Source organism: Cyphellophora europaea, assembly GCF_000365145.1.
Source record: "Cyphellophora europaea CBS 101466 unplaced genomic scaffold supercont1.9, whole genome shotgun sequence".
Classification (NCBI taxonomy): Eukaryota; Fungi; Ascomycota; class Eurotiomycetes; order Chaetothyriales; family Cyphellophoraceae; genus Cyphellophora; species Cyphellophora europaea.
In genome coordinates this window covers 466,457-490,682 of record NW_008481815.1, presented here as the reverse complement: position 1 = coordinate 490,682, position 24,226 = coordinate 466,457, and the positions used below count along the sequence as shown (strand labels likewise).

At 53.8% G+C, this 24,226-nt stretch overlaps 10 protein-coding genes across 10 annotated transcripts; 8 read left to right on the top strand and 2 right to left on the bottom strand.

Moving 5' to 3' along the window:
- Nucleotides 1–278: 278 nt before the first annotated feature.
- On the top strand, nt 279–1,295 carry HMPREF1541_08656 (4-hydroxybenzoate polyprenyl transferase; the record flags this gene model as incomplete). Its single annotated transcript, XM_008722975.1, has 1 exon — nt 279–1,295. One exon carries the CDS (start codon nt 279–281, stop codon nt 1,293–1,295), a length of 1,017 nt encoding a protein of 338 aa, XP_008721197.1.
- A 6-nt stretch (nt 1,296–1,301) lies between these two features.
- Nucleotides 1,302–2,000, bottom strand: HMPREF1541_08655 (uncharacterized protein; the record flags this gene model as incomplete). The annotated part of the gene is made up of 1 exon (XM_008722974.1): nt 1,302–2,000. The coding sequence occupies one exon, from the start codon at nt 1,998–2,000 to the stop codon at nt 1,302–1,304; it is 699 nt and encodes a 232-aa protein (XP_008721196.1).
- Nucleotides 2,001–2,247: 247 nt separating this feature from the next.
- Nucleotides 2,248–2,837, top strand: HMPREF1541_08654 (Grx4 family monothiol glutaredoxin; the record flags this gene model as incomplete). Its single annotated transcript, XM_008722973.1, has 3 exons — nt 2,248–2,274; nt 2,328–2,613; nt 2,668–2,837. 3 exons carry the CDS (start codon nt 2,248–2,250, stop codon nt 2,835–2,837), a joined length of 483 nt encoding a protein of 160 aa, XP_008721195.1.
- A 1,603-nt stretch (nt 2,838–4,440) lies between these two features.
- HMPREF1541_08653 (uncharacterized protein) lies at nt 4,441–5,091 on the top strand (the record flags this gene model as incomplete). The annotated part of the gene is made up of 3 exons (XM_008722972.1): nt 4,441–4,506; nt 4,555–4,716; nt 4,765–5,091. The coding sequence occupies 3 exons, from the start codon at nt 4,441–4,443 to the stop codon at nt 5,089–5,091; spliced, it is 555 nt and encodes a 184-aa protein (XP_008721194.1).
- A 5,573-nt stretch (nt 5,092–10,664) lies between these two features.
- Nucleotides 10,665–12,567, top strand: HMPREF1541_08652 (uncharacterized protein; the record flags this gene model as incomplete). The annotated part of the gene is made up of 3 exons (XM_008722971.1): nt 10,665–10,848; nt 10,897–11,020; nt 11,067–12,567. 3 exons carry the CDS (start codon nt 10,665–10,667, stop codon nt 12,565–12,567), a joined length of 1,809 nt encoding a protein of 602 aa, XP_008721193.1.
- Nucleotides 12,568–13,280: 713 nt separating this feature from the next.
- On the top strand, nt 13,281–16,058 carry HMPREF1541_08651 (uncharacterized protein; the record flags this gene model as incomplete). The annotated part of the gene is made up of 6 exons (XM_008722970.1): nt 13,281–13,868; nt 13,917–14,266; nt 14,316–14,485; nt 14,534–15,282; nt 15,339–15,892; nt 15,932–16,058. The coding sequence occupies 6 exons, from the start codon at nt 13,281–13,283 to the stop codon at nt 16,056–16,058; spliced, it is 2,538 nt and encodes an 845-aa protein (XP_008721192.1).
- A 3,004-nt stretch (nt 16,059–19,062) lies between these two features.
- Nucleotides 19,063–20,064, top strand: HMPREF1541_08650 (uncharacterized protein; the record flags this gene model as incomplete). Its single annotated transcript, XM_008722969.1, has 1 exon — nt 19,063–20,064. One exon carries the CDS (start codon nt 19,063–19,065, stop codon nt 20,062–20,064), a length of 1,002 nt encoding a protein of 333 aa, XP_008721191.1.
- A 277-nt stretch (nt 20,065–20,341) lies between these two features.
- On the bottom strand, nt 20,342–21,622 carry HMPREF1541_08649 (uncharacterized protein; the record flags this gene model as incomplete). Its single annotated transcript, XM_008722968.1, has 1 exon — nt 20,342–21,622. One exon carries the CDS (start codon nt 21,620–21,622, stop codon nt 20,342–20,344), a length of 1,281 nt encoding a protein of 426 aa, XP_008721190.1.
- Nucleotides 21,623–22,293: 671 nt separating this feature from the next.
- HMPREF1541_08648 (uncharacterized protein) lies at nt 22,294–22,722 on the top strand (the record flags this gene model as incomplete). The annotated part of the gene is made up of 1 exon (XM_008722967.1): nt 22,294–22,722. One exon carries the CDS (start codon nt 22,294–22,296, stop codon nt 22,720–22,722), a length of 429 nt encoding a protein of 142 aa, XP_008721189.1.
- A 372-nt stretch (nt 22,723–23,094) lies between these two features.
- Nucleotides 23,095–23,943, top strand: HMPREF1541_08647 (uncharacterized protein; the record flags this gene model as incomplete). Its single annotated transcript, XM_008722966.1, has 1 exon — nt 23,095–23,943. The coding sequence occupies one exon, from the start codon at nt 23,095–23,097 to the stop codon at nt 23,941–23,943; it is 849 nt and encodes a 282-aa protein (XP_008721188.1).
- Nucleotides 23,944–24,226: the final 283 nt, after the last annotated feature.

Below are 24,226 nucleotides of genomic sequence, written 5' to 3'. Positions count from 1 at the left end.
AGAAGAGCTAGTAGTGGGGAGCTGTTGAAGAAGCGCAGGAGACGATCAAAGATTTGCCTGTGGCCCCAAGAACAGGCGAAGAGAGAAAGGGAGTAATGCTTTGGGGAGTTGCAGGCCGGTCTGCTTGTTCTCACGCAAGATGGCAGGTATATCACCGGGCAAGCCAAGTGTGCAAGGTACATCTACCGAGCCATCTAAGAAGACCTGGTTCACAACATGCTCGACCACCAATTCCAACCGCCATGCTGTTGGCATCACCTCAGCTTTCTCACGCTTCCATGAACCGCCACCCACTCGAATATCGGCCACCTGAGAAAGGCATTGTCTCAAAGCTTCCACCTTCATGGATGCCATACGCAGAGCTCATCAGACTGGACAAGCCGGCAGGGACCTACTACTTGTTCTTCCCATGCTTATTCTCTACTCTACTTGCCGCACCACTAGCTACCCCAATGGCAACACCGATCGAAGTTGTATCCACAGGTGCGCTCTTCTTCGCCGGCGCCCTCATTATGCGGGGTGCTGGCTGCACCGTCAACGATCTCTGGGACCGCAATCTGGACCCTTATGTTGAGCGAACCCGTCTCCGACCCATCGCCAGGCGAGCCATCACTCCTCAGAAAGCAATCGTCTATTTGGGTTTCCAGCTACTGACCGGACTCGCCATCTTGCTCCAGTTTCCCTATCAGTGCTTCTTCTATGCGACACCAAGTTTGTTACTTGTCGCCACGTACCCTCTCGCTAAGAGAGTAACCAACTACCCTCAATTTGTCCTGGGTCTGACCTTTTCCTGGGGAGCCATTGTTGGGTTTCCTGCACTTGGTGTTGATCTTCTAACAAATCCTTCCGCGCTTGCGGCAGCTGCGGCACTTTATGCGAGTTGCGTGACTTGGACCTTGAATTATGACATGATATACGCATTCCAGGACATAAAGGATGATGTCAACGCTGGCATCAAGTCGATCGCTCTGGCACACGATCACAATGCTAAGGCGGTCCTGCTGGGCTTGTCTGCTGTCCAGGTGGGCCTTGTCGGTCTAGCCGGCTATTTTGCTGGGGCAGGTCCAATCTTCTTTTTGGGAAGCTGTGGTGGTGCTGCTTTCACTCTCACCAGCATCGTCAGAAGGGTGAATCTTCGAGACGTTCAGGATTGTGCCAAGTGGTTTAGGAAAGGCGCCTGGCTGACTGGTGGGGTAATATCGGCTGGCATGCTGGGTGACTACCTGTATCGGCGTGAGCAAAAGATTGATCGTCAGGATGAGGAGGAGCTCGACAGTGTTGTGCGGCCGGTCTGAGTGGTGCTAAACATCCTGCACCAAATTCAAGTGCTCCTCGATTTGTCGAACAATGTCACGCCAATCCATCATTGCACCCGATCCGACATCTCCGCACGCCAACTCCTTTTCGACAGGCCGCAGAACCGACACCCAGCCGTCCTCGCGCTGACCCCATTCCTGCTCGAGCACTTCCACTTGTTTGTTGGTAATTGGGTGAACCCACATGGCTGTATTCATTGCTGGGGCGACGAATATCCTCTTCTTACGGGCGTCAATAATGCCAGTGGTGTCCCATGCACGAATGACGCTGAGGAGCAGACCGTCGCTGATCCCGTTGGCCATTTTGGCGAGACTGTTTGCGGAGAGCGGCGCGACGAGTAAGACATGCGCCCAGCGTCTGAGCTCAATGTGGAGGATCTTGTCGCCCCTTACCCAGGGTTTTGCCCATTCATCCTCGTCGTGGTAGATGGCTTCAACATTGGGCAATTGGCGCAGCGACTCCAGTCGCGGTTGTTCCGAGGACTGGCCCTGGAGGAACTCTCCCGCCGATTTTGTAAGGACTATGCGAATGGCAACATTACTGTGCTGAGCAAGAGACTCGGCTATAGCAGGGAGTTTAATGGTAGCAACTGACCCGCTCGCGGCCAGGAGAATATGGTGTTTCTGGTCGTTGGCGAAAGCCTCGGCCGAGAACGGGGTAATCTTGGTCTCTACAGCGGTCATAGCCTCGTAGCACTCAGCACCACCAGAACAAAGAAGGATAGAAGGTCGAGAGAACTAGATACCAGGTATTTTGAGTCTGCGAGCGATTAATATTGGATGACTAATGGGAGAGTCCATAAAGACCTGCCAAGCAAATTGCATCATTGCCTGTCTTGCGGCAACCGCGATGCCGCTCAGATTCATCAACATATTCAACTTGATCCAGTCTCACAGGCTCAATCATAGCAAAGCTCTCGACTGATTCATCATGCTGTCAAGAGCCATCAGACTGCCGGTGAGCTATTCTGCGCGCCTAAAAAATCATCCGCAGATTGCTGACGCTCACAGGCTCTGCGTGGCGCTGCCGCGTCCCTTGCACCATCAGCTACCTACAACACCGTTCTCCCCAGAGTGTCCCAGTCACTATCGCAGACCAGACTGCTATCTCAAGAAGTCAGGACCGCCATATCCCGCGCGATCGAGTCTGCACCAGTCGTCCTGTTCATGAAAGGCACACCAGACAACCCCCAATGCGGCTTCTCGCGAGCAAGCGTGCAGATGCTGGGTGAGAACGGTGTCGACCCAGAGAAGTTTGCCGCCTATAATGTACTCGAGGATCCAGAGCTGAGATCAGGTGCGAGATAGAGCGAGCGTATAAGTCTCCCCACCAGATACTGACTTCGCATAGGAATAAAAGAATACTCCGAATGGCCCACCATTCCTCAACTCTATATCGAAAACGAATTTATCGGAGGTGCCGATATCATAATGTCTATGCACAAGGACGGCAGTCTGTTCGACACATTAAAGAGTAAGGGGTTGGCGATTCTCGCCGACGATGAGCCCAAGGCGTCCTGAGCAGTATCAAGTGACCGCCAGAGTGTCCTACCCCAGAACGTTGGCGACACCTTATCGATTGACGCAGCCGATTGTCACGAGTCCTGTCCTTTCGGGAGGCCGCCATGTACAATGTGGCGCCTCCTCTCATCAGCAACATCGGAGTTGATGATAGAGACTGTACCATCAAACCGGGGGCGCCTTTGTCGTTCATGGACCGGTGTGATTATCAATGCCCGTTGCTTTGGCACGGATGATCGATATGCTAAGCGTTCTAGCAAGTATAAAATGTTAACTTAAGTTGAGGAGGACCGGAAATTCATTTCAATGTGCCCATCTTGGAATTATGTGCATCAACGTGCAACGCCTCGCAACCGCTATTTTGCTTGCAGTCTCTCGAACACACACGACTTTCTTCCGTTGAGTCATGAATACCTCGTCAATGGTGCCATTATATTGATGCAGCAGCCACGAAATATATATGTGCAGAAGCTTGCTGACGGATCATGCAGCACCCACTCGAGATCATACCCAAGCGGTCTATGTCCCCAGCGTTGGAACCTTTGCTCCGCGTGTTTCCTCTGGGGCACCCTTATTGAAGGCCAACACGCCTGCTTGATCGGCACCTGCAGTCTGATGAAGGGTTGCAACTTCGAACAGCTGCCCTCATTCGTGATGAATCAGGCCACGCACTCATCTGAAAAGCGGTATCTATTATAGACTGTAGGCCAGGCTGGCCATTAAGGCTGCACGCTTCTATAGAGTGCAAACTGATCTTGATCGGCAACGATGTTGCGAGAGAAGGATTCAAGTGTCGTGAGTAGCACAAAAGATCTGCCAGCATTTGTGGTTCGGTGGTGCGAAATGTCTCGGGTGCCGTCTCGATGTCATTGTCAGATTGCCGAAGGTATTGAGAGATTGTGCTTACATTGCCTGCGCACGCAATCCGAGGAGGATCCTATAGACCAGGATACTTGTCAAGGCAACATCAGCTATTGGCTGTGGATAGATTCAAACCTGGTAAAGAAAAACCAGGCGAACCTGGACGATGATAGCGTCGGTGGATGACTGATGCTTTCGCGGGTGAGATGGAAACTGACTCATGGGCTTTCGCAGCACGGTTTTCTCGCACGGCCCAAGACCAGTGCTCAGTCACCCGTGCACGCTTTCGGCAACAGTACGAGTACAGCGGTCGAATGATCCAAGGAACGCTTACTATGGTGCACCTTCTAGGAAGGGTTTGGCGCGAAATCGACACGAGCTTCGGCGGCGCCCAGCTAGAATAAACGGCTCTTCGCAAGCCCCCACACACCTGCAACCAGATGCAGCCATCCCTGAGCCTGCAGATGTGTAACTTCGGCCTCTGGCAGAACGGTGGATCATGGCATCGTCCCTGTCTCTTTGGATGGCACGTTTTGAACGTGTGAAGTAACGTGCACGCTGGTCGATGCTTGCTGTTGGCAAGGTTGTATAAGATACGACTGCCTCTGGGCCCGTCGCAGCACCGTTCTGCCAACCTCGGACATCTTCGAAGATTCAACAGTTCGCCCCCATTCTACCACTTCTTCATTCGGTTATGAACACCTATCAGGCAGCGAATTCTTGGCAGAGTTCAGGCTTCGATATGTCCTATCAGTGGGACTACTCAGCTATGACATCGCCACGAACTATGGTCAATCAGTACAATCACGTAGGTCGCGTATCGGTGCTGTGCCTCCTCAACTGACATCCGTTGAAGCTATTAGAGCGAGCTGCCGACTTTTATACAGCGATCGATAATGGCAGAGACTCCATGTCGTCAGGTTCTAGTGCCTCATACCGCTCAACGCCCGAGCGAAGAGAGTCTACCAGCACCAGTGTGATTGCCCAAGTCAAGAAATCTATTCCTGACAAGATTGAGGTAAGGAATCGGCGCGCCACGTGGCGACAGACTCTGATTCCGCCACAGCGACGCCGAGAACAGAACAGATCGTCACAGAGAGCATACCGAGACCGCAAGGAGCGCCATCAACGCGAATTGGAACAACAAATCGCCGACTGGCGACAAAAGCACCAGATGCTCTCGAAATCCTACAGCAAGCAGGGTGGCGAAGTCCGCCGCCTGAAAAGCCAGATCGAACAACTCACAAGCGAGATCGCCGCCCTGCAAAGTGGCCTGCCCAGTCTGTGCGGAAGCCTCAGTCAGTCACCGACGGAATTTGACCTGGTACCGTTCTTTGAAGTTGGAACTCCGATGTCAGTGTCATCCCCTCGCGTTGGCATGCACCAGACGTGATGTCTGAGAGCAAATGTGTCTCAATTGGTGTTGGCGGATACCATTCTTGTCTGTTGCATGTTATTCTGCTGGTCGACCCCTTTATCATATATCCTGGCGGTGTTTGGAGTTCTAAGAGTCACTCATAAGAGTCAATCTGGTTCTAAGCTGGGCCTGATGACCCCGACATGGGTGAGGGCAACTCTATCACGGGTATTGTCAGCCGCGACAACTTGAAGAGCCGAATACCGAGCTCTAATTGTTCCTACGGACTTCTGTACAGGCCGCTATGCATGGTGGCTGGCATCTTGCAGCTCTGGCACGCGGAAAGAGCGCCGCAGTAGGGGCCACGTGCTACTGATAGCATGAGATTGATGCTGGGCATCTTGTACCTACTCCCGCAACGTATGCAGATGACAGATGCCTTTTCCTCTTTCGATATGCCTGGTGTGATCCGCGTAGCAGTGCTGTAACAACCGCGCCACGTGGTCCAAACAAGCATCAAGCGAGGCTCCACCGTGATCGTCCTCAAGCACTTGACTTAGTACCACTGAGGGTCCATAAGGCTATCGACCCATACTCACTATGCTACTCCGTGCCCGACAGAGGCACAGGGCCGACTGGTGCGGCGCGTTGCTCAATCCCACTCGGATAGCGCAAGTGTAATTAGCGGAACGCTGGCACTGTTGCCAGCCAGTGAGACTGCAACCGCCGGTCGAAGGATTGGAGGAGTGCCACACTTCCTTGGGCTAGGACAACAGCCGGAGCTCGGGAGAACAGGAATACCAATTCCGATTTACTACGGTAAGGGCCTCGTTTTGGCCGTGAATGCAATACACTGCCCCTCCCGCCTGATCGCTGTACCGACTGCTGCATTAGGAATTACATCCTCCCACGGTGCTTGGTCAAAGCGCCGTTTGGGACCGACAATCTACACCATGGTGGCTTGGGAGCCGATGTGGCTTGCACATGGACCGACGTATAACTGGCTGTCCTCCACGGTGCACAGGCGTTGAGCTTGGTCAATTGTTTTCCCCGCTGCACACACGCCCTGACTAACATGCCCTTCGCAGGCTAAGACGGAGCGTCTCGGACCTTGGCAAGGTAGTTGCCACATTGCCAATACCGGTCATCGAATAAGTCAACAGGAAATATCGTTTTACCCAAACAGGGAATATCCCGAGTGTGCAGCAAACAACAACGCGCGAGAGCGGTCATGTCGTTCTGCGGGAGCGGCTTTAAGACTCGAGACGTACAACAAATCAGGGTAGCCTTGTAACACTCCCCGACGGAAATTCGGTCTACGGTAGCGTCTCGTCCAGCCGTCTCTCGATAATCAAAAACTGGCCCAGAACGGTCTCACGAGCCTCGACCCCGAGACAGACCATTGCCGTCTACGGTAAGAGCTTCGCCGATCGCTCGAATGAGGATAATGTCTCATTCCCCTTCTCCAACACTTACATATATGCGGACTGTCGGATCCCGGGCCCTGTTTCGCAGTGGTCATGCTTCAGGTGACAACACTGCAAAGCCGCTACGCATGACATCCGAGCGCTGACTGATCGTCTGCAATTTGTCTTTGTCAGATTTGTTAGGGCTTTAGGTTTTCCGCCTGGGGATGCGGCTTTGCGTAAGCGTTTCTTATTGGTCTGCAGGGCCAGCATTTTCGTCTCATTGCTTTATGATTCCGCATCAAGCATAAGGTGTCTGGGACAACTGTACGTGTTCGAAATCAGAGAGACGCAGAGGCTTTCAAGACCGTCGGGAACCAACTCGTGTGCAACTCGTATTCTCGGCAGCCGGGATCAGTGAATCCCTTGGCGTGATATGCAGGGACCTTTCCACGCCAGTCGTGCATCGCCAAATTCGGGTCTCGGAGCGAGGACGGAAGTGTAATACCTGACTTTCATGAGATGCGAGCGAGAGCGAGAGCGTGCGGAAGACAACTGTCGTGGCAGGCCGTCAGAGGACCCTGTCGATCTGCCGCTTCGCGTCGGTCAGCACCCCGGCCAGGCGTTGTATTCGCACAACGGCGTCAGACATCGAGCTTGCCCGTCCACGTCGCAGGCTCCAGCAAAGCCGCGCGATACATCTGGCCAAAGGCACTGGAGTCTCCAACAACGATGTGATTACCACGACGACCAAGCATCCACTGCCTGACATGGCGGACTCAAGAGCCCGTCCACAACTTTGCGTCCCAGCCATTGACGCGGCAATTGTCACGCCGGTTCTCGCGTGTGCCGAAGCCGTTGTTCGAAGTTTCCTCAAGGCTCCGCGCTTATAGCATCCCTTCCCCTCCGCAATTTATCCGACATGGCAACATCTGCCAGTTTCCATGCATACACGCCCCCACATAACCGCATCAGCCACATTAGACACCGTACAGCTTCAGAGTCTCATCGAGATTACATTCAGGTCCACAAATGCCCGCGTCTGGAAGTACGCTTACACAAGACCCTCAGAGGTCAACACTAGAAAAACCAACCGCCTGGTCCAGGATGCAGCATCAGCGCTCCAGAATAGCTTTTTGTGCCATGCACCAACAACGGCAATCCACAAACTACCTCTTTGGGCAATAGCCTCTTCCGGGATTCCTGCCTAGGTCTCGCTGCGCACCACGCCAAAAGTCTCATGTCCTGTAGATAGCAGCCGCCGTGCGGGATCGCTACACAATGTAGTAGTACCAGCACCACGATAGGTCTACTCCACCCGTTCATCGCTGGACTGTAACAAGAATGTCAGCCCCCCACGGCTGCCGATGTACGCAGGGGTCCAATGTACCCTGATCAGCTCCACAAAAAGCTTGTGTTATGAGCTTGGTCGCTCGCGTCGATCGGTAGCCAGACCCGTACTGTCGTAGCAGGTGAGCCCGTCCGCAAGTTTGTTGTCCCTGCAGCAAGTAGCATCTTGCGGGCTTACATTTGTCTTCTTGCCTCCCGAGTGGGATTGGAACCTTTCCGCAGGGGGAACTGCAAATATGGTTGATGGACGGTTGTGGTTGTGACGGTAGAATGCTACGTTAGGACGATGTCCTGTGGGGAAACACCGGACAGCTGTTACGGCATCAACAAGGTCTCTGGGAATTGGTAAGGAGCATCTTCAGAAGGGGCTCGACTGAACGTTCGAGAGAGCATTTTTTTCCTCATGATATCAGGACGCAAGTGCCAAGGCTGGCGACGACGGCCCCACAAGTTAAGCTCAATTTCACTGCCTGATGTCGCCTGCTTGCCCTTTGCTTTGCCTTGCTGATTTTACTCATACTACCTTTCCCAACTGCTTCGCCCTGGCTGACAAGAAGGTTGCGCGTGTCTGATCTTCTCCCTGGAGACAGGGGTGTCTGACGACCACCGGTCAAGGAAGGGTGAACGACTACTCTGTGTGACTTATGCGCCTAAGTTTTGGCTAGCCAGGGAAAAGGCGGGATTGGAGTGTGGCTGTGCGATTCCGCGTAACATAGATGGCCAGTATACCATAGTCTCGAGCGTGCTGAAGCCGAGCTTCGATAGGGCGTTCTAGGGTGAGATGGAGATACAACCTTGAGAGTAACACACTCCAGTCTACCGTGGGTGCATTTGCGCTTGGGCCTAAATATGGCGAGTGCTACGACTGGACTTCAACGGCATATTTATCCTCTGGATGAAGATCTAGGTTAGATGTACGACTTTAGAGAGCTATGGGGGCGTTGACGACCGCCATGCTGACGCAGGGGGTTTAGTGGCACGAGTAAGGCGTAGAAACTTTGGTCTTTGTAGGCATTGTAGGCTGCGCAAATAGTCTGCCCCGTGTGTAGAAAAGCCATCTTCGGTAGTGATAGAGCTGAAGGTGCGTCGGACTGGCTCTAGGAGATCCTCTCGACGTTGAGGAAGATAGTCTAACTTTGATTCAGAATCGTGACCGGACGGAGTGGCGGATCGATGAATCCAGTACCTTTCTACGACTCTGTGTTGTTCTTAATATACTGAGTATTTGTCTTGAGCATAAGCAACGTGAAAGCTGTCAGTCACGATCAACCACGATCAGATACTTGATGTTCACTGCTTCGATTCATTGAGATGCCTAGGCTGCTGCTTCGTTGTTTTCTTGTTCGTTTCTGCGGTCCCAACACCGCCTGGTTGACTTTCGATCATGTTAGTTTCCGCGAACCTACGGGGAACTCTTGATGCTGATACTACCGCTTCTTACGGTATCAGAATGATACGACTAAACCTCTGAGTGCTCAGTGCTAACTTTGTATCGCTCTGAGTCTATTCTACAATTACTGCGCATTACCGCTTGTCCACCTCTAGTCGTGGTCTGGACTACAGTACATCTCAAGGTAGGATAGCCAGTTTCCGCCAGATCCTCCACTCTTCTTCGCCTTGCTCTTTTTCAGACTAACATCAGCCATCCGGGTATTGCAAAAGACAGATATCCGTATGATATCCGAGGGGCGGTGCCACGGTGCGTGCCGTTATGCAGGGGATTCAGACATGTGCAAACGCCCCTGACGCCTAAGCCACCGCGCTTGCAGGGGGTTTCGCTAAGCCCGCCATTGGTCATATCTGACCGGTGATCCCCTCCTCATACCATTCTCACCAATGATATCCGTATCTAGTGTTCATGGCACAGGGGTGTATGCCTCTTGCAACCGCATCTGATTCGAATGCATTTGAATCTCGGCGCAATATGGCCGAAGCGCATGCCCTATGCCAGTATCTCAGCCTCATTTTCGGCAAAGTTGGTCCCTTGAGCGAGGATGCGGGGTGCCAGCTCAGCGAGGCCCATTTGGTCAGTGTTCCGCGCGCAGTCTTCTTGACATTGCTTGAGGCTTGGGAATTTGGAACACTGCCATCGGCCTACGTCTGGGTACACCAATTGCCCAAATTACTGCTCTCCAACAGACTTCCGCCACGTGAAATCAGAAGATTTGTGGCAAGTTCTTGACTATTCAGCTGAGTCGGGATATCGATCACAAGGCTTACAGAAACATGCCTTGGAAGTGGCAGCGAGTTGAGACCTACCGGTTGAAAGACACGAACCTTATAGCTGCACTGGAGCGTATCTTCGGACATCACGACTTTAAAGTCGAGGTAGTGGTGATATGTTCATTGCAATGCACCGTGCTGACAGAGTGCAGGTGGCAGGCGATCAATACAAGTTTCGAATTCCTCGCGCTACTGAGTTGACTGATGTAAGCATCGCGAACCCTGCCGCAGCTTCATCTTCCTGGATCCTATCTGACCAAAGTCTTGCTGTATAGGACGAGCTTGAGACAATCCTGGATCAAAGAGACAATCGAGCCGCCTGAGCGCGGACAGTGTGCTTTGAGAGCCGGCGGCGCAAGGCGCTTCTGGTTGGAAACCATACCAAAGCCGTGGTTGACCAAGAGGCAGTGCTCCGCGGGTGCAGGTGCAGCGCCTTTCGGGTCCTCCTATTGGTCGACACCCGGTAAAGCCCCGCATACCTGGCGCCCTTGACCCAGGCTGAGTCCTTTGCGGCGCAGCTCACGACCGTAGTTTCGGGAGCAGAGCTTGCATGTCTTATAGAGCATCGATATCGCTTGTCCTGTGCAGTCGGATCTCAACTCGAACAGGTGATACGGTAGCCGTTCCGCCATGGATCGCCTACGATGGCTCTACAATACATACCAGACGTATCCTAAGAACTTAGATCGTCACCAAACATATCAGCATGTACTGGACAACTACGAGAGAGAGCTTCAGAAACCAGGATCACGCCTATGTTGCGATCTTAACTCGGCGCAGGTCGATGTCTGGCAGTGTCTTCAACCCAGCTCTGGTAAGGCGGTGGTTTGGCGGCATATTTGCAAAACGCTGACAGCCCTAGGATTTACGGCAAAGACTCTTGCAAGTCTCACAGATGTACATAATGAGATTGGCTTCCCAGCTGTCGCAGAGAACGTACCACCAGACACGGCACACCTGCCCACTGATCCTGTCAGTCGGTATACGTGAGCACTCAGCGCTTGATATCGCAGACCACGCTAAACTTTGCAGCTTCATACATGCACCTAACTCACGGGAAAGACTCAGCATTACCAAAGATATGCTACTCGCGCTTATGAGCTACCATCAAGTCATGCCATCCTTTCTTGATATACTGTTCTGCTTCGGTCGCCAGCATCGGCCAAATGATTTCTATTATACAACATTCCGGCATGAATGTAGGCTGAACGACGCTGATTCCAGTCTGAATATTCCCTCGATGTTTCGTTCTGGTCAGAGCATTCAACTGTGCTACAACCTGCGCTCGGCAGAGCTTGACGGGGACGACTGGAAGTTCCGCAATACAGGGACTTATCACTACTACGATGCTGCGACCGGCCATGCGAACTGGATATTAGTCCGATGTGACCAGTCTATCAAGAACAAGCTGACTACAGCAACGAAGTCTCCGCAATTGCGAGCCCTCAGATCGCTAGATAGCCTCCCTCAGCGACTGCAAGCCGCGCTCGTGGCGCATTTATGCCTATGTGAATGGTCAAGCCAGAACTTTCGAGCATTTGTGAGCGATCTTGAGAAGCGTGTACACAAGGAGACCACTGGTGCCCACGACAAATCGGCTGCCGAGGTCAAGAGTGAGACCGAAGCAAAGATGGCTCTCGCAAGAGCTCAGACAACAGTACAACATCTTAGCCATTCTAGGACTTTCCCCTCCACACCAAGACTCCGCGTCGACTCTTTCCGGTCACTCAATCGCAGATTTACGGGCGCATTTCGTAGAGTCGACTCGACCACGCAAGCGCCAGTGGTACAGAATACGTCGCTCGACGAAAAGGATAGTGATGTTGATGAGACTTCTGCATCGTCTGAGTACCAGTTTGAGAAGATGCAAGATATTGAACGGCTCGAAGAGCAGGCCAACGCGGCTGTACTAATCATGAAATCCAACAACGAAGTTCTGACGCAACTTGTGGGTTTTTATACCAGCCTACACAAGCGAGCAGACTTTCCAAAATTCTGGGGCAAGACATACGACACGGTGATCTTCGAATTTGCTAGTCGGATTGAAGAACTACAGAGCGATCTGCGCCACCAACGGGCACGCATGGAGACTTTGCTGTGTCTATTGGCAGATCGAAAAACACTAATCCATGGCATCATCCAATACCGAAGCATGGAAGCCAGCAAGTTGCTGGCCGAGAGTACGCATCAGTCAGCACTGAAGATGGAACGTATCACTGAAGAGATGAGCGAGGTGTCGCGCAAGACACAGAAAGACACGGTATCAATGCGCATCATCACCATCATCACCCTCATTTTCCTTCCGGGAACCTTCATATCAACTCTCATGAGTACTGATATCATTCGGTTCTCGTCAGATGGGGGTGGTCCGCCCAGCCGTGTGTTCTCGAAGAAGGCCCTAGATCTATTCCTAATCATCTGCCTGCCACTCATGTTCGTCACACTTATGGCGTGGGTCATAGCACAGTATATCATCGATAGACGTGCTCGACAGCTGGCACTTAAGAGAGATAAGAGTGCAAATTCGGCCTAATCATTTGATATGGGCGGAAGTACGCAGGACTAGGTAACTACACATCACGCATGGCCAGGGTGGGGCAATTATTATGGACCGGGCTTCACACTACAGATCGCAATGTCGCGCAGAAGTATACGTAAACGAAATCGGTCCACAGAATGCCATTTCAGTAAGCTATCACAGACATCAGTCCATGAAGTACACCTGCGCTATTCACCAGAGCCCCTGTCTTCTATGCCATATGGTTAAGCCTTTTAGGGTTCCGGGTAGAAGGTACGCGCCCCGTCCCCGGCTGGCGTATCTCCACCGGCTCCAGAGCTAAGCCTATATTATGGGTCAGCTCTGGGCGTGCTTGCTTTTCTCGACGACAGTCGGCTGGGAGGCAACAACCACGTCCAGATATGTTGGTTCGCATAGGCTGTTCGCACATTCCAAGCCTGGTCTGGTCCGGTTCGATGACTCCCAAAGTCCCGCCAAATTCGTGTCGGCTTATCTCGCCCCCCACCATGCCATGACATAGTCATAGTTTTTTGGTTTAGCTTCTCATCCGACTGCGACAGCCAGCCTGAGGCGAACCCTTTGCCCGTGTCCCAATTCTGCTTCCTGACGTTCTGCAAGACCATGCGCAACCTGATACCGCAAGATCTGGCATTGCTCTGATTCCAAGTCAGGTTCCACCGATCACCCTCACCTCCCTCTGCTGCAATGCGAACGATTAGAACTTAGTCATGTCGGGCGGACACCGTCCCCATTCATCCAACACCCACCTCAGGAATTATGCCGCGTGGCTCGAGGACCACCGATCGTCCACGAAAGGATTGGGCAGTGGCTCGTCTAACCTCGACACGTCGTTCGTCCCACGCAACGATGCGTTGGTATACATAAAGCGCCATGCAGCGCCTCTCATCACGGCTCTCTTCCCGGACCTGCGTTACGCTCCAGCTACCCAGGACGTCGTTCACAACTGTTCCATTGGGCTGGCAATACTGCTGAGCATTGGCAAAGGCGAGTACATTGCAGACTTTGTCCAGAGTCAACGTCTGTATGACGAACACCTGCCGTTCCTCGAGCAGCCCTACTCGTTCCCGCGGCCCCCAAGCAAAAGGGACCACTTTTATGAAGACTTCTACGACGCACAGTGGGAATTTTGTGCTCATATATTCAAGCGCGGGCACGGACTAGACCTTAAGCTCCCCAAGCAGACGATACTCCCCATCATCGAGAAGGTCCGGATCGACAGGCGATCAACCTCGATCATCAACAGGATCTCCATACACGAAGCTCACGATGAACTGCACGATGACCAGGAACTGCAGGTATTATAAAGCACCCGCGTTGCGTTGCTGTTACTAAATCTAGAATAGGCGGGACACGCATTCGGCGGCCAGACCTACGTGATGAAGACCTATCGTGGCAAAGAGGCTCAGGCCATGTACGATACCGAAGTTGCTGCCTTCAAGCATATAATCAACGCGAGAGCGGACGAAAACTTCGTTCGTTTCTATGGTGGCTTCCGCCATGGCACTTCACTGAGCATCATTCTCGAATATGCCAACGTCGGTACACTTGACAGCTATTTTGTCAAAGTGCGCCCTCCGACAAAAAGTGACGAGATCCGGCAGTTCTGGATAAACCTGTGCAATGTTCTGGAAGGCATATATGGTCTACACGGGATACCGGCCGACGTCTCACTTGACTTTCCCGCCACAAGAGGGTACGTGCATCGCTAGCAGCAGGGTGTTTTATCTACTGACTAGACCTAGGTGGCATCAAGATATCAAACCTTCGAACATCCTGGCACTACACGGGAGCGGTAGCCGAGCATGCGACGTCAGATTCAAGGTTTGCGATCTAGGACTAAGTCATTTTCGACTGTCAAACAGCTACACGGGCAACCCGCATGACGCTGACGTGGGCGGTACCCGAGAATATGGTACGTAAACCATCCATTTAGTAAGAGATACTGACGCAGGTCTCTCAGGCGCACCAGAGTGCGTTCGACCAGATGGTCACTCACCAGACCTCAATCGCGCTGTCGGCCAATCTGTTGACGTCTGGTCTTTCGGCTGCATCTGTCTGGAAGCTGCATGCTGGCTCATTGGTGATCATGCCGGACTGATCGCATTTCGCGAATCCCGTCGTCACGAAACCGAGCAGAAGCGACATCGACACTCTGATATTCGCTGTTTCCATGATGGCAGTAATCTGCTTCTATGCGTTCAGGAGATGATCAACAGCGTCCAGCAAGAGGCAACAGAGAGGGACGATCATCTCACCTATGCCATTGTCGAGCAAGTGAAACGAATGCTGGTGGCGGCAGACAATCGGCCTACCACGCATGAACTTGTGTTCGATGTTAGAGAGCTGTTACGAGGCGTTTCGACAACGCCACGACGGCGCAACACTGCACATTCATCATCCAATATCGACGACATGTTCTCCTCCGGTAGCTCGAGACCCGGTCGGGATCCGCAATTTGACAGCAGCTCTGGGACATACGGCAGTGCGATCGAAGAGTCCCCTGCGACCAGTACTTCTCCAAGCTTCCCCCCAATACCCACGCCACGTCCAAGAAGACACCCAACCAACCGCCTGTCGCAGGTGCCAATATGGTCACAAGCCGCTGCCTGGACCTGGTACAACGAGGTGAAGGCAGCACAGAGGTTGAGAGAGTATCCGCCACCGTTGCCTCATAAGCAACACTTCCAGGAGATGGGCAAAAGAGACATCGTATGTTGATGCAAGCTCATCGTGAATCTGCGACTCGCCGACTAACATAGTGCTAGGTCTTCTTGGTTGATGATGTCAAGTCAATGGCGCCACACTGGAAGCAGGTGACGGAGACTGTAACGCTCCTAGCTTACCTTCTCAAGGGCAGCGACAAAAATGGAATGGACCTCTACTTTTCCACCTCGCCTCCGGGAGAGCGACCGGAAAATGCTTCGAATTCAAGCGACTTGGCTAGAACTCTGAGGGCACGCAGTCACGCGTTGCAAGAATCATCCGACATCTCCTTGCGTCTCGCCGAAATCCTCACTGAATGCCGAAAGAAAATGAGCAGATGCCCAATGCTGTCTCCAGGAGTACCGGCGCCTGGTTGGCCATTTTTGAGCCGGAAGCCGAAGCCGATGAATATCTACGTCTTGACCGATGGCATCTGGCGAGAACACGCCGATCCTTTCTCACCAATCGACCATCTTGTCCAGACTATGCGGAACACTCATTACGAGCCTCGCCACATTGGTATCCAGTTTGTGAGCTTCGGAAACGAGCCTGAAGGGCTTGAGAAGATGCAGCAACTCGACGACAACGACGCATGGCGCGACAAGTACAACCCCTCGTCCCATTGGTACGCCTAGTGAGCTGACATTTGGCATAGAGATGTGGTAGACACAGAACCATACGGTGGCAATGTGATCAAGATGGTCGTGGGCGGCATAGAGAAAACCTTCGACAACAACGAAAACGGTAGCGTGCCGACTCATTCGCTGGATCAGCCTGGATGAGACTGCTGTGTCGAGCCAACACTTCTCAACAGACACGGTTGGCAGCTATATGCTTCACAAAGGTGGCGCAATATGCGGCTGACCAGTACTCAACGACTTTAAGGCACGACCGGGACTTTCTGTTCCCAAAGCCTAGCTTTATGGCCCGTTTCCAACCTCGTTTGTGTCACTCGCGTTGCTACCGAGCTTCGAGCTAGAACCCATACTGTGAAACTCGAGAAGAGATTAGGTGAGTACATTAGTATGGCCGACAAGAGTGGCACGTGTTGCCTTACTGTGTGAAGTGCCGGGGCTCTTGCTTGGCGGTTGCCTCGATGGCTTAAGCCTTGTCTCGCACCCGATGCCCGCAGAACTCTCTTGGGCAGGACGAGCGGAAGCAGGAGATCCACACCAAACGCAGCGAATTGTTTGGGGCGCAATCTGGACAATGGAGATGCGGACCGTCAGCAAAGCGGTCATATTGACCCATCCGGGGCAAGTCCGAACTCGATGCTCAGGAATGGCATGGACGATCAGGAGATGATGATCTGTAGGGAGCATGCGAGTATGATTCGCGGCTTGCTGAGTTCGCGGGGTGAGGAGGAGCGGCTGCTCTTGTGGCATGGGGAGGATGGGTGGCAGCCACTATGCAGGTGTTCGTCAAAGGGGTTGCCGGATGAGCCATTTCCGAGGACGAATGATGCGAAGGGGCTTGAGGGCAGCATCGAGGCTGTGTTGAAACGCTTAGGGGGCGAGGGACATCAGAGATATGGGGGTTTGCTTGGCGACGTTGGTGCTGGGAGTGGGGTTGGCGGTGTGGAGGAGGTGGTATAGCTGAGGCGTTGAGCACAGGCTTGAATAGCTGAGTGAGATGGTCACCCTCACAGAAACGCAACTACAGATGCCTAAACAACGTGCCTGGGACGAAGATTGCGCACAGTCAGATACCACTAAGAATAGTGGCTGCATCTGTTGCCAATGCAGCTATCCGCGATAATGACAGTGTAGCTTGTATACAACAGCAATGCTGTGTGTCACATCAGCGACGAGGAATCCCGCTTCCATGCACATTCCCAGATCGTCGGATCAGCTCAACCACACCTGCAACTTTTGCCTGTAGATCGGGCAAGCACGCTCTGCACATCCCTTAGGGTGGCACCCGTAGTTGCATCTCACGCCTCGCGTGCACAACGGCAAACACTCAGGCAATTGGGACAGTAATACCTGTACCTGCAATGCCTGCAGTTGCAGGGTAGAGTGCAGTAAGGGCATGGTCCGTCATCGTCACCACCACCACCTCCGCCTGCGCCTGCGTCTGCTGAGACCTTCTTTGCGGCGCGTCCAGGATTCTGTCCAATCACCGAAATGTCAGAGATCCCTACCGGTAGTATACCAGATGTTTGAATGTCGACTTACCAACATCTCTTGAACCGGGGCGGCAATGGGTGGTACAACCTGCCCTGGGATCTCTTGTCTTTTGGTCGGACGGTCTGAAGCTTTCCCTGTCCCTATCTTCCGGTAAGGCTCTGCCGGGCGTCTTGGGCGCGGTGCTGCCGGTGAACAACCCTCGTCTTTGAAATCGGAGGGCACGTTCGACGAGGGTCTGTACCGGCTCTGCCGACGGTTGTGTTCGGGCAGGGGTTGCACGCCGTGCCGCTCGGAGTGAGGACCCGTCTCGGAATCCTGAGAGAACGTGGAGTCTACGGGCTTGTACCTGGCTTTTGGTACGCTGGGATTCGTGCTCATCGCCGGATTCTCATTCTTGGAGCTGCAATTCGGTCGAGGGGCAGCTTGATCACGTTGATAAATCTGATCATAGTGTTGGCTTCGCATGTGCTGCTGCTGCTGCTGCTGCAGCTTCGGTAGATCATGTCGGTCGCTTCTGCCAGAAGGCTCGAGATCGTAGCCTGCGGTGTCAGTGCCGTCTTAGAAGAGGTCGTTCTTCACTATACCGCGGGTAGACTGCTTCGGCCCTTTTCCGCCACCACCAACCGACGGGTGCCGCCTTGTAGCCTCAAGATCCTCAGGCCTGTCTTGAGGAGGCTGCTTCAAGACATATGCGCTGCCGTCATGCGAGGCATGCCTGTCTTGGGTCTCATGTCCTCGCATGGGCACTCTACGATAAGCCGGTTGACTCATAGTGTTGACTTCAAAGGAATCAAAGCTATGCGATCAAACTCACTCACAGTCGTCGTGGAGGTTGGAAAGTGATTCGAGGTGGAAAGGTGCCACGAGTAGACCGGTCAGACGGGAATCCTCATGACCCTGATTATCTACGCGTTGGTGACGCCCGGATAGTATACGTTGGGCAGTAACGCTGATGTGTGCGAAGTGGCTTGAAGATTCATTGGATGGGAGTCTATGGGACGGCGCCTGTTCCAGCATAACTGTCGTACAACATAATGGATAGCAGAATACCTCCACATTAGAGATGCTACTAGGGCGCCGCTGGCCGGCATTGCGGATCAACGGACCACATGAGCGAAGGGAGTAGTGCACGTGCGGGTGGGAAACGAGGCATGTCGGAGAAAGTGTGAGACGATTGGATGTTCACTCGGCAATACGTCGGAAGAAGGCATGAGCGGACAGACTGCTTTTGGTTCATCTCAACTTGAATTCAGAGAGACGTATATATCTTTCGGGCGGGCAATGTGGAGCAACAAGGCAACAAGGCCGATACATTGTGGCTACTATTACGACTCTGCTAGATTCGGCGGTGGATGGAAATACATCTGTACAGGCCCGATGGAGCGAGAAGACCACTGATTGAAGAGGACGTGATGAACATCACCGCAAAGGGATACCCATTAGTACATGTATGATAGTCTACAACCATGTATTCCCAATCAGGAAACAACCGACCGAAGGTGGCAAATGGGGTAATCCGGCCGTTCACTAGAGCTGCCCCACATGCTTAACAATTATGTCCCGCTTTTTCACTGCCTGCGCGTGCTGACCACTGACATCCCGCCGAGCCCATCTCAACTTCTTCTTGAAATGTTTTGATTGTCCGCAATTGCTCACGATGCCGCTCGACAACGTTCGTAACGTCGTCCTTGTCCTCTCCGGCAAGGGCGGCGTCGGCAAATCCAGCGTTACCCTCCAGCTCGCCCTCGCGCTCACACAGCAGGGCCACAACGTCGGCATCCTCGACATCGACCTGACCGGCCCCTCAATACCACGCCTCCTCGGTCTGGAAGACAAGAAAGTCACTCAGGCCCCGGGTGGCTGGCTGCCCGTCAAAGTCCACGATGCTCTGACCGCGTCCGCCTCATCCACAGCCGCAACCTCGAACGGCGCAGCCACTTCCGCACCATCTACAGACGCCGCCACATCAGAAGCGCAACCACCCTCGTCATCCAAACGCGGCTCCCTCCACGCCCTCTCGCTCGCCTTCCTCCTCCCCTCCCGCTCCTCCGCCGTCATCTGGCGCGGCCCCAAAAAGACCGCCATGGTGCGGCAATTCGTGTCCGACGTGCTCTGGCCGCCCGGCACCGACTACCTGCTCATCGACACCCCGCCAGGCACGTCGGACGAGCACATCGCCATCGTCGAGGAACTACACAAGCACGCCACCGTGGATGCGCTAGGACCGGCCCAGGGCCTCACGGCGGCTGCTGGTCCGAGGTTGGTGGGCGCGGTCGTCGTCACGACGCCACAGGCCATCAGCGTCGCGGATGTGAGGAAGGAGTTGAATTTCTGCGTCAAGACGCAGGTGCCGGTGGTTGGCGTGGTGGAGAATATGAGCGGGTATATGTGTCCGTGCTGTGGAGAGGTGAGCCATATCTTCAGCAAGGGGGGCGGAGAGGTCATGGCGCGGGAGATGGGGATCCGCTTCCTCGGCGGTGTGCCGGTCGACACGGGCTACGGGGAGATGGTGGAAGCCAAGGGGGAAGGTGCGGGGCTGTTGGTCGACAGGTATGCGAAGACGGGGCTGAGTCGCGTGTTTGAGGGGTTTGCGAGGGTGGTGGATGAGGTCGCGAAAGGCGAGCCGTCGCCGCCGCCAGCTATTACGGAAAGATCATAGTCGTTGGGTTTATATTGTGGGTGAAACGCATAGCGATGGCGTTGCACGGCATTCATCAACAGCGGGGAATCATGTATGCATGAGGATATAATCATCATAGACTGTGCACTGAACTGCCCAATCTTGCATACGCTGCAAAATTCCAGAGCCTCCTGGCCTCGTATCTTGCTCGTCATTGCATCGTTAGTCGTACAAATTCGTCAAAGACTCCAGCGTTGAATCTCTATATGCCTTTTGCCTTTTGGCCTTTCGCCCCAGCACTGCCGCAGCAGTGGTCTCATTCATACATATCTTGGCTCTCCCCCGCCGGAGGATGTAGGGAGGACTCACCGACCGGCTCGGCAGGATGCTTTCCCAATATATCACGCAGCTGGCTCTCTGCATCGCTACTGCTACCGCCGGATGCCGTGTCGCGCGATCGATGGCCCAATGTCCACGCCAGCGCACCCTGCAGGTCCTTCAAAAGCACCAGGCGCTGCATCCGGGCGGCAAAAGATGGCCCAGGGGATTGCTGTGGGTCTTCTGCTTCGAAAATCTGGCTCTCGTCGTAGCTATAAAGGGCGAAGTGCTTGCCGGCCTCGGATACGATGGGGATCGAGAACTGTCCTTTCGAGCCGGCGGAGAGCCAGACTTCCGAGGACACGACTGCTGCGGTGGGTGCTTCGGTGGTGGTGGCCGCGCCGGCTGATGTTAATCGAAGGAGCGAGGAGGATGGCTTGCGCGAACTTTGAGATCCCTCTGGCGGTGGTGATGTTGGCGAGTCTATCACGTCTGTCGGAATGGTAGGCGTCAGGACACGAGCTTCTGTTCCCGACATGCTCGATCTGGCATACGACGTTGGAAAATCGCTGTGCATACGCCTCGTTCGTGGCACGGCTTGTAGACGCTCTAAGAGACCATAGGCAGCAGAACCAGCGTGACTGCCATCGATTAGGCTGGCGTTCTCATCCAAGATCATGACATCGTCCCCCGCCAATCTCTCGTTGCTGGAGCTGGCTTCAGCTAGAGCGGGTAGTAGTCCTGCCCTGATTTCGCCGGTGGGTGGAAGGTGGCTGTCATGTTGGTCTGCAAGTACCAATCGACTTCTTCCCATTATCTCTGCGATGCCATTCAGATCTTCCTCGATTACTTCCTGTATTGAACCGAGTATGCCGTCGAAACTGAAGGCTGATAGCGGCGGGAGCTGGTCTGGTCTGCTCATAATTCCGGTCCGGCGCGGGTTTCGTGGGGATGGATCGAGAATATGACTGGAGGCTACATCTGAGTTGATACGAAGCAGAACCGGCTGAGATGGAGTTGTAGCTGAGCCGTAGCTATGGGCGCCAACGGAGGCTGTTTTGTTGTTCCTGTTCAGACTTGATCGAGAGGCATTTCCGTGGTGAAAAGGGAGCACCGCAACACGAGGGGACGCACTACTTCGATCGCTGCGAAGGTAGCTGGAAGAAGGAGGGAGAGATCGTGCTTGACCATGATTTGGAGGCGGTGGAGGGTTGGATAGGAAGGCCCATTGTCCGTGAAATCTGCCCGACAATGTGTCCGCTTGACTCGGGGCGTCCATGACTACTATGACGCTGGGTGGTTGTAGCGGACTGCCAACACTGCGTCAGCGCAAACACATGGTATCAGATCCTTGTTGCATGCAGCATTATCTGCAGTCTTCGCACCCTGCGAATGGGATCCTTTGCGGAGGCGGGTAGCGATTTGTCAAGCGCAGAGTCTGGAGGGGCCGTAATGTTGATGCGGTGTATTCCCAAGAGCAAAGCAGGGTCGACAACGGGCGGAGAAGCAGTTGCTGGCCTCGGCCAAGGCTATTCGCATGGCATGACAAGCGAAAGTGTGGTCGAAGGTTGATGGCGGCAGGTTGCAGTAGGCATAATGTAAGGGGTGAGGTGAATCGACGTGGCAGACGAGGTGTGGTCGGCTTGCGGACGCGCTTGCGGACGGCTTAGCCGAGGCCGGGGGGACACACTTCAGGTCGCACAAGATCTGGCAACCTTCCTTTCTAACGGCCACTGGTGCTACGACTAATTCGACGTCAGCTGCATTGTAGACGCTTTAATGTTTCGAGGAGCTTCCTCGTATTGTGCGACGAAACCGTTGGTCAACAACCACGCAGACGCTGGTCCTCCTGGATTTACTGGCTGCTTCAAAAGCGGTCCCTATGGATACACGGTGCCCCATATTAACCGTTTGCCACGCTAGCAGTGTTCCCAACACGTCGAGAAGGCGATGGCGTCGTCAGGTGTAGGAATCAAGCTTGTTTCCCTGATTGTGAAGGATTATGATGACGCTGTTCGCTTCTTCGTCGACAAGCTGGGCTTCGAGTTGAGTACTGACGAACCTGCCACCACAAGCCACTCCAACAAACCTAAGCGGTGGGTCGTTGTTCGCCCTCCTGGCAGTCCAGAGGACTGTGGGATTCTGCTTGCGCGCGCAGAAGGGGCTGAACAGGAGGCTGCTGCAGGAAGCCAATGGGCTGGACGGGTGGGGTTGTTCTGGCAAGTCGCCGACTTCGAAGCCACCCATGCCAGGATGAAGAATGCCGGCGTCGAGTTTCTAGGTAGTCCTAGAGATGAGCCGTATGGCAAGGTTGTAGTCTTCAAAGACGTCGCTGGCAACAAGTGGGATCTGCTAGGTCCGCGGCCAACTCGAGGCTGAGGCAACGACACCTGTGACCGAAAGGCCGCGGGCCCATGATCGCAGCCACGTTGCTACTGTCTCAGGTAGACCAGGCGAAGCCTGTTCGGTACATTAATCTAATCATTCAGATAATATAGCAATTCCTCATTCATGAGCATTTTCGCGTGGCGTTGAAACGGCGCTTCACAGGGCTGAGCGCATTACAACATTATTTACTGCCCCTCAGGGTGGGATACACTCAGCTTCGTACTCCCTTGCGTGCTCGACCATGACCTATTATAAGCAGAGGCCTCAGGCATAAAACCTGTACGAACTTGCCATGTCGCTCTATGCGCAACCTACTCGCCTGTATCGACCGCCGCTGCATGGGTAGTACTGACTACGCCGACAATGTCATCCCGCTTCTACCTCTCGTCCCCTGCCTCTACCTCGAACTCATCCCTCTCATCAGCCAATCCTGACAGCCTCCCATTTCCCAAGCCGCTTGACCGCGCCTCATTCCTCGAGCCGGACTTTGACCCTGCCACTTTCCTCTCTTCGCTCACCAATCGCTTTCAAACCCTCGAGGACCTACGGACAGAACTGGTCTCACTTTCGCAGACGATTGAGAACGAGCTTGTGGACCTGGTGAACGACAACTACTCGGAATTTCTGAACCTAGGATCGAGCTTGCAAGGCGGCGAGGGCAAGATCGAGGACGTGCGCGTGGGCTTGCTGGGATTCGAGCGAGATGTCAAGGGCTTGAGGGCGAAGGTGGAGGGGGAGCGAACAAAAATATCAGAATTCGTGCAGGAGAAGAAGGAGGTGATGCGAGAACTCAACTTGGGAAGTAGTCTTCTGGAGATTGACCATCGGCTGGGGGAGTTGGAGGTAGACCTGGGGTTGAAGGAAAGGTTTACGCCAGCAGTCGAACAACGTGATGACGAGGAAGACGACGCGGACGACGAGCCATGGGGCGCAGAGTGGGATGATGAAGTCGTTGATCTTGATGAAGAAGAGTATTCTTCGGAGCAGAGGGATGTCCCGATCAGACTCAAGAGCAAGGTCGAAAGGTACCTCGCCGTGAAGATACTGGCTCAAAAATTCGACAAGGAGCATCCTTTCCTAGCAGCTGAACAAGGACGCATGAAGAAGGTCAGGGAAACGGTGCTTCTCGACGTCGATGCAGCGATACGGGCGGAGCCCAATGTCAAGGGAAAGCAGGCCATGATGCGGTTACGTGCCAACATCGAGGATTGAGGCGGGCACGCTATAGTTATGGCATCACTCCCTTCCACCCCCGTCTGTGTGGCGGGCATACAACCATCGACTTATAGATGCACGAATCTGAACCGTTGTCTCAGACCGGCAGCATATGACACGACGCTGGCTATGCTATTCTGGCGGAGCTACAACAACACCTCAGATGCTCAGAGGAACTGAATTAGCCCCAAGAGGCAATCACATGAGAGACCGAGCCCATCAAGCTCGACGACGGAGTGTAAGCCGGGACTGAGAGCTCTTTTATGAAGTCTGAATTTGA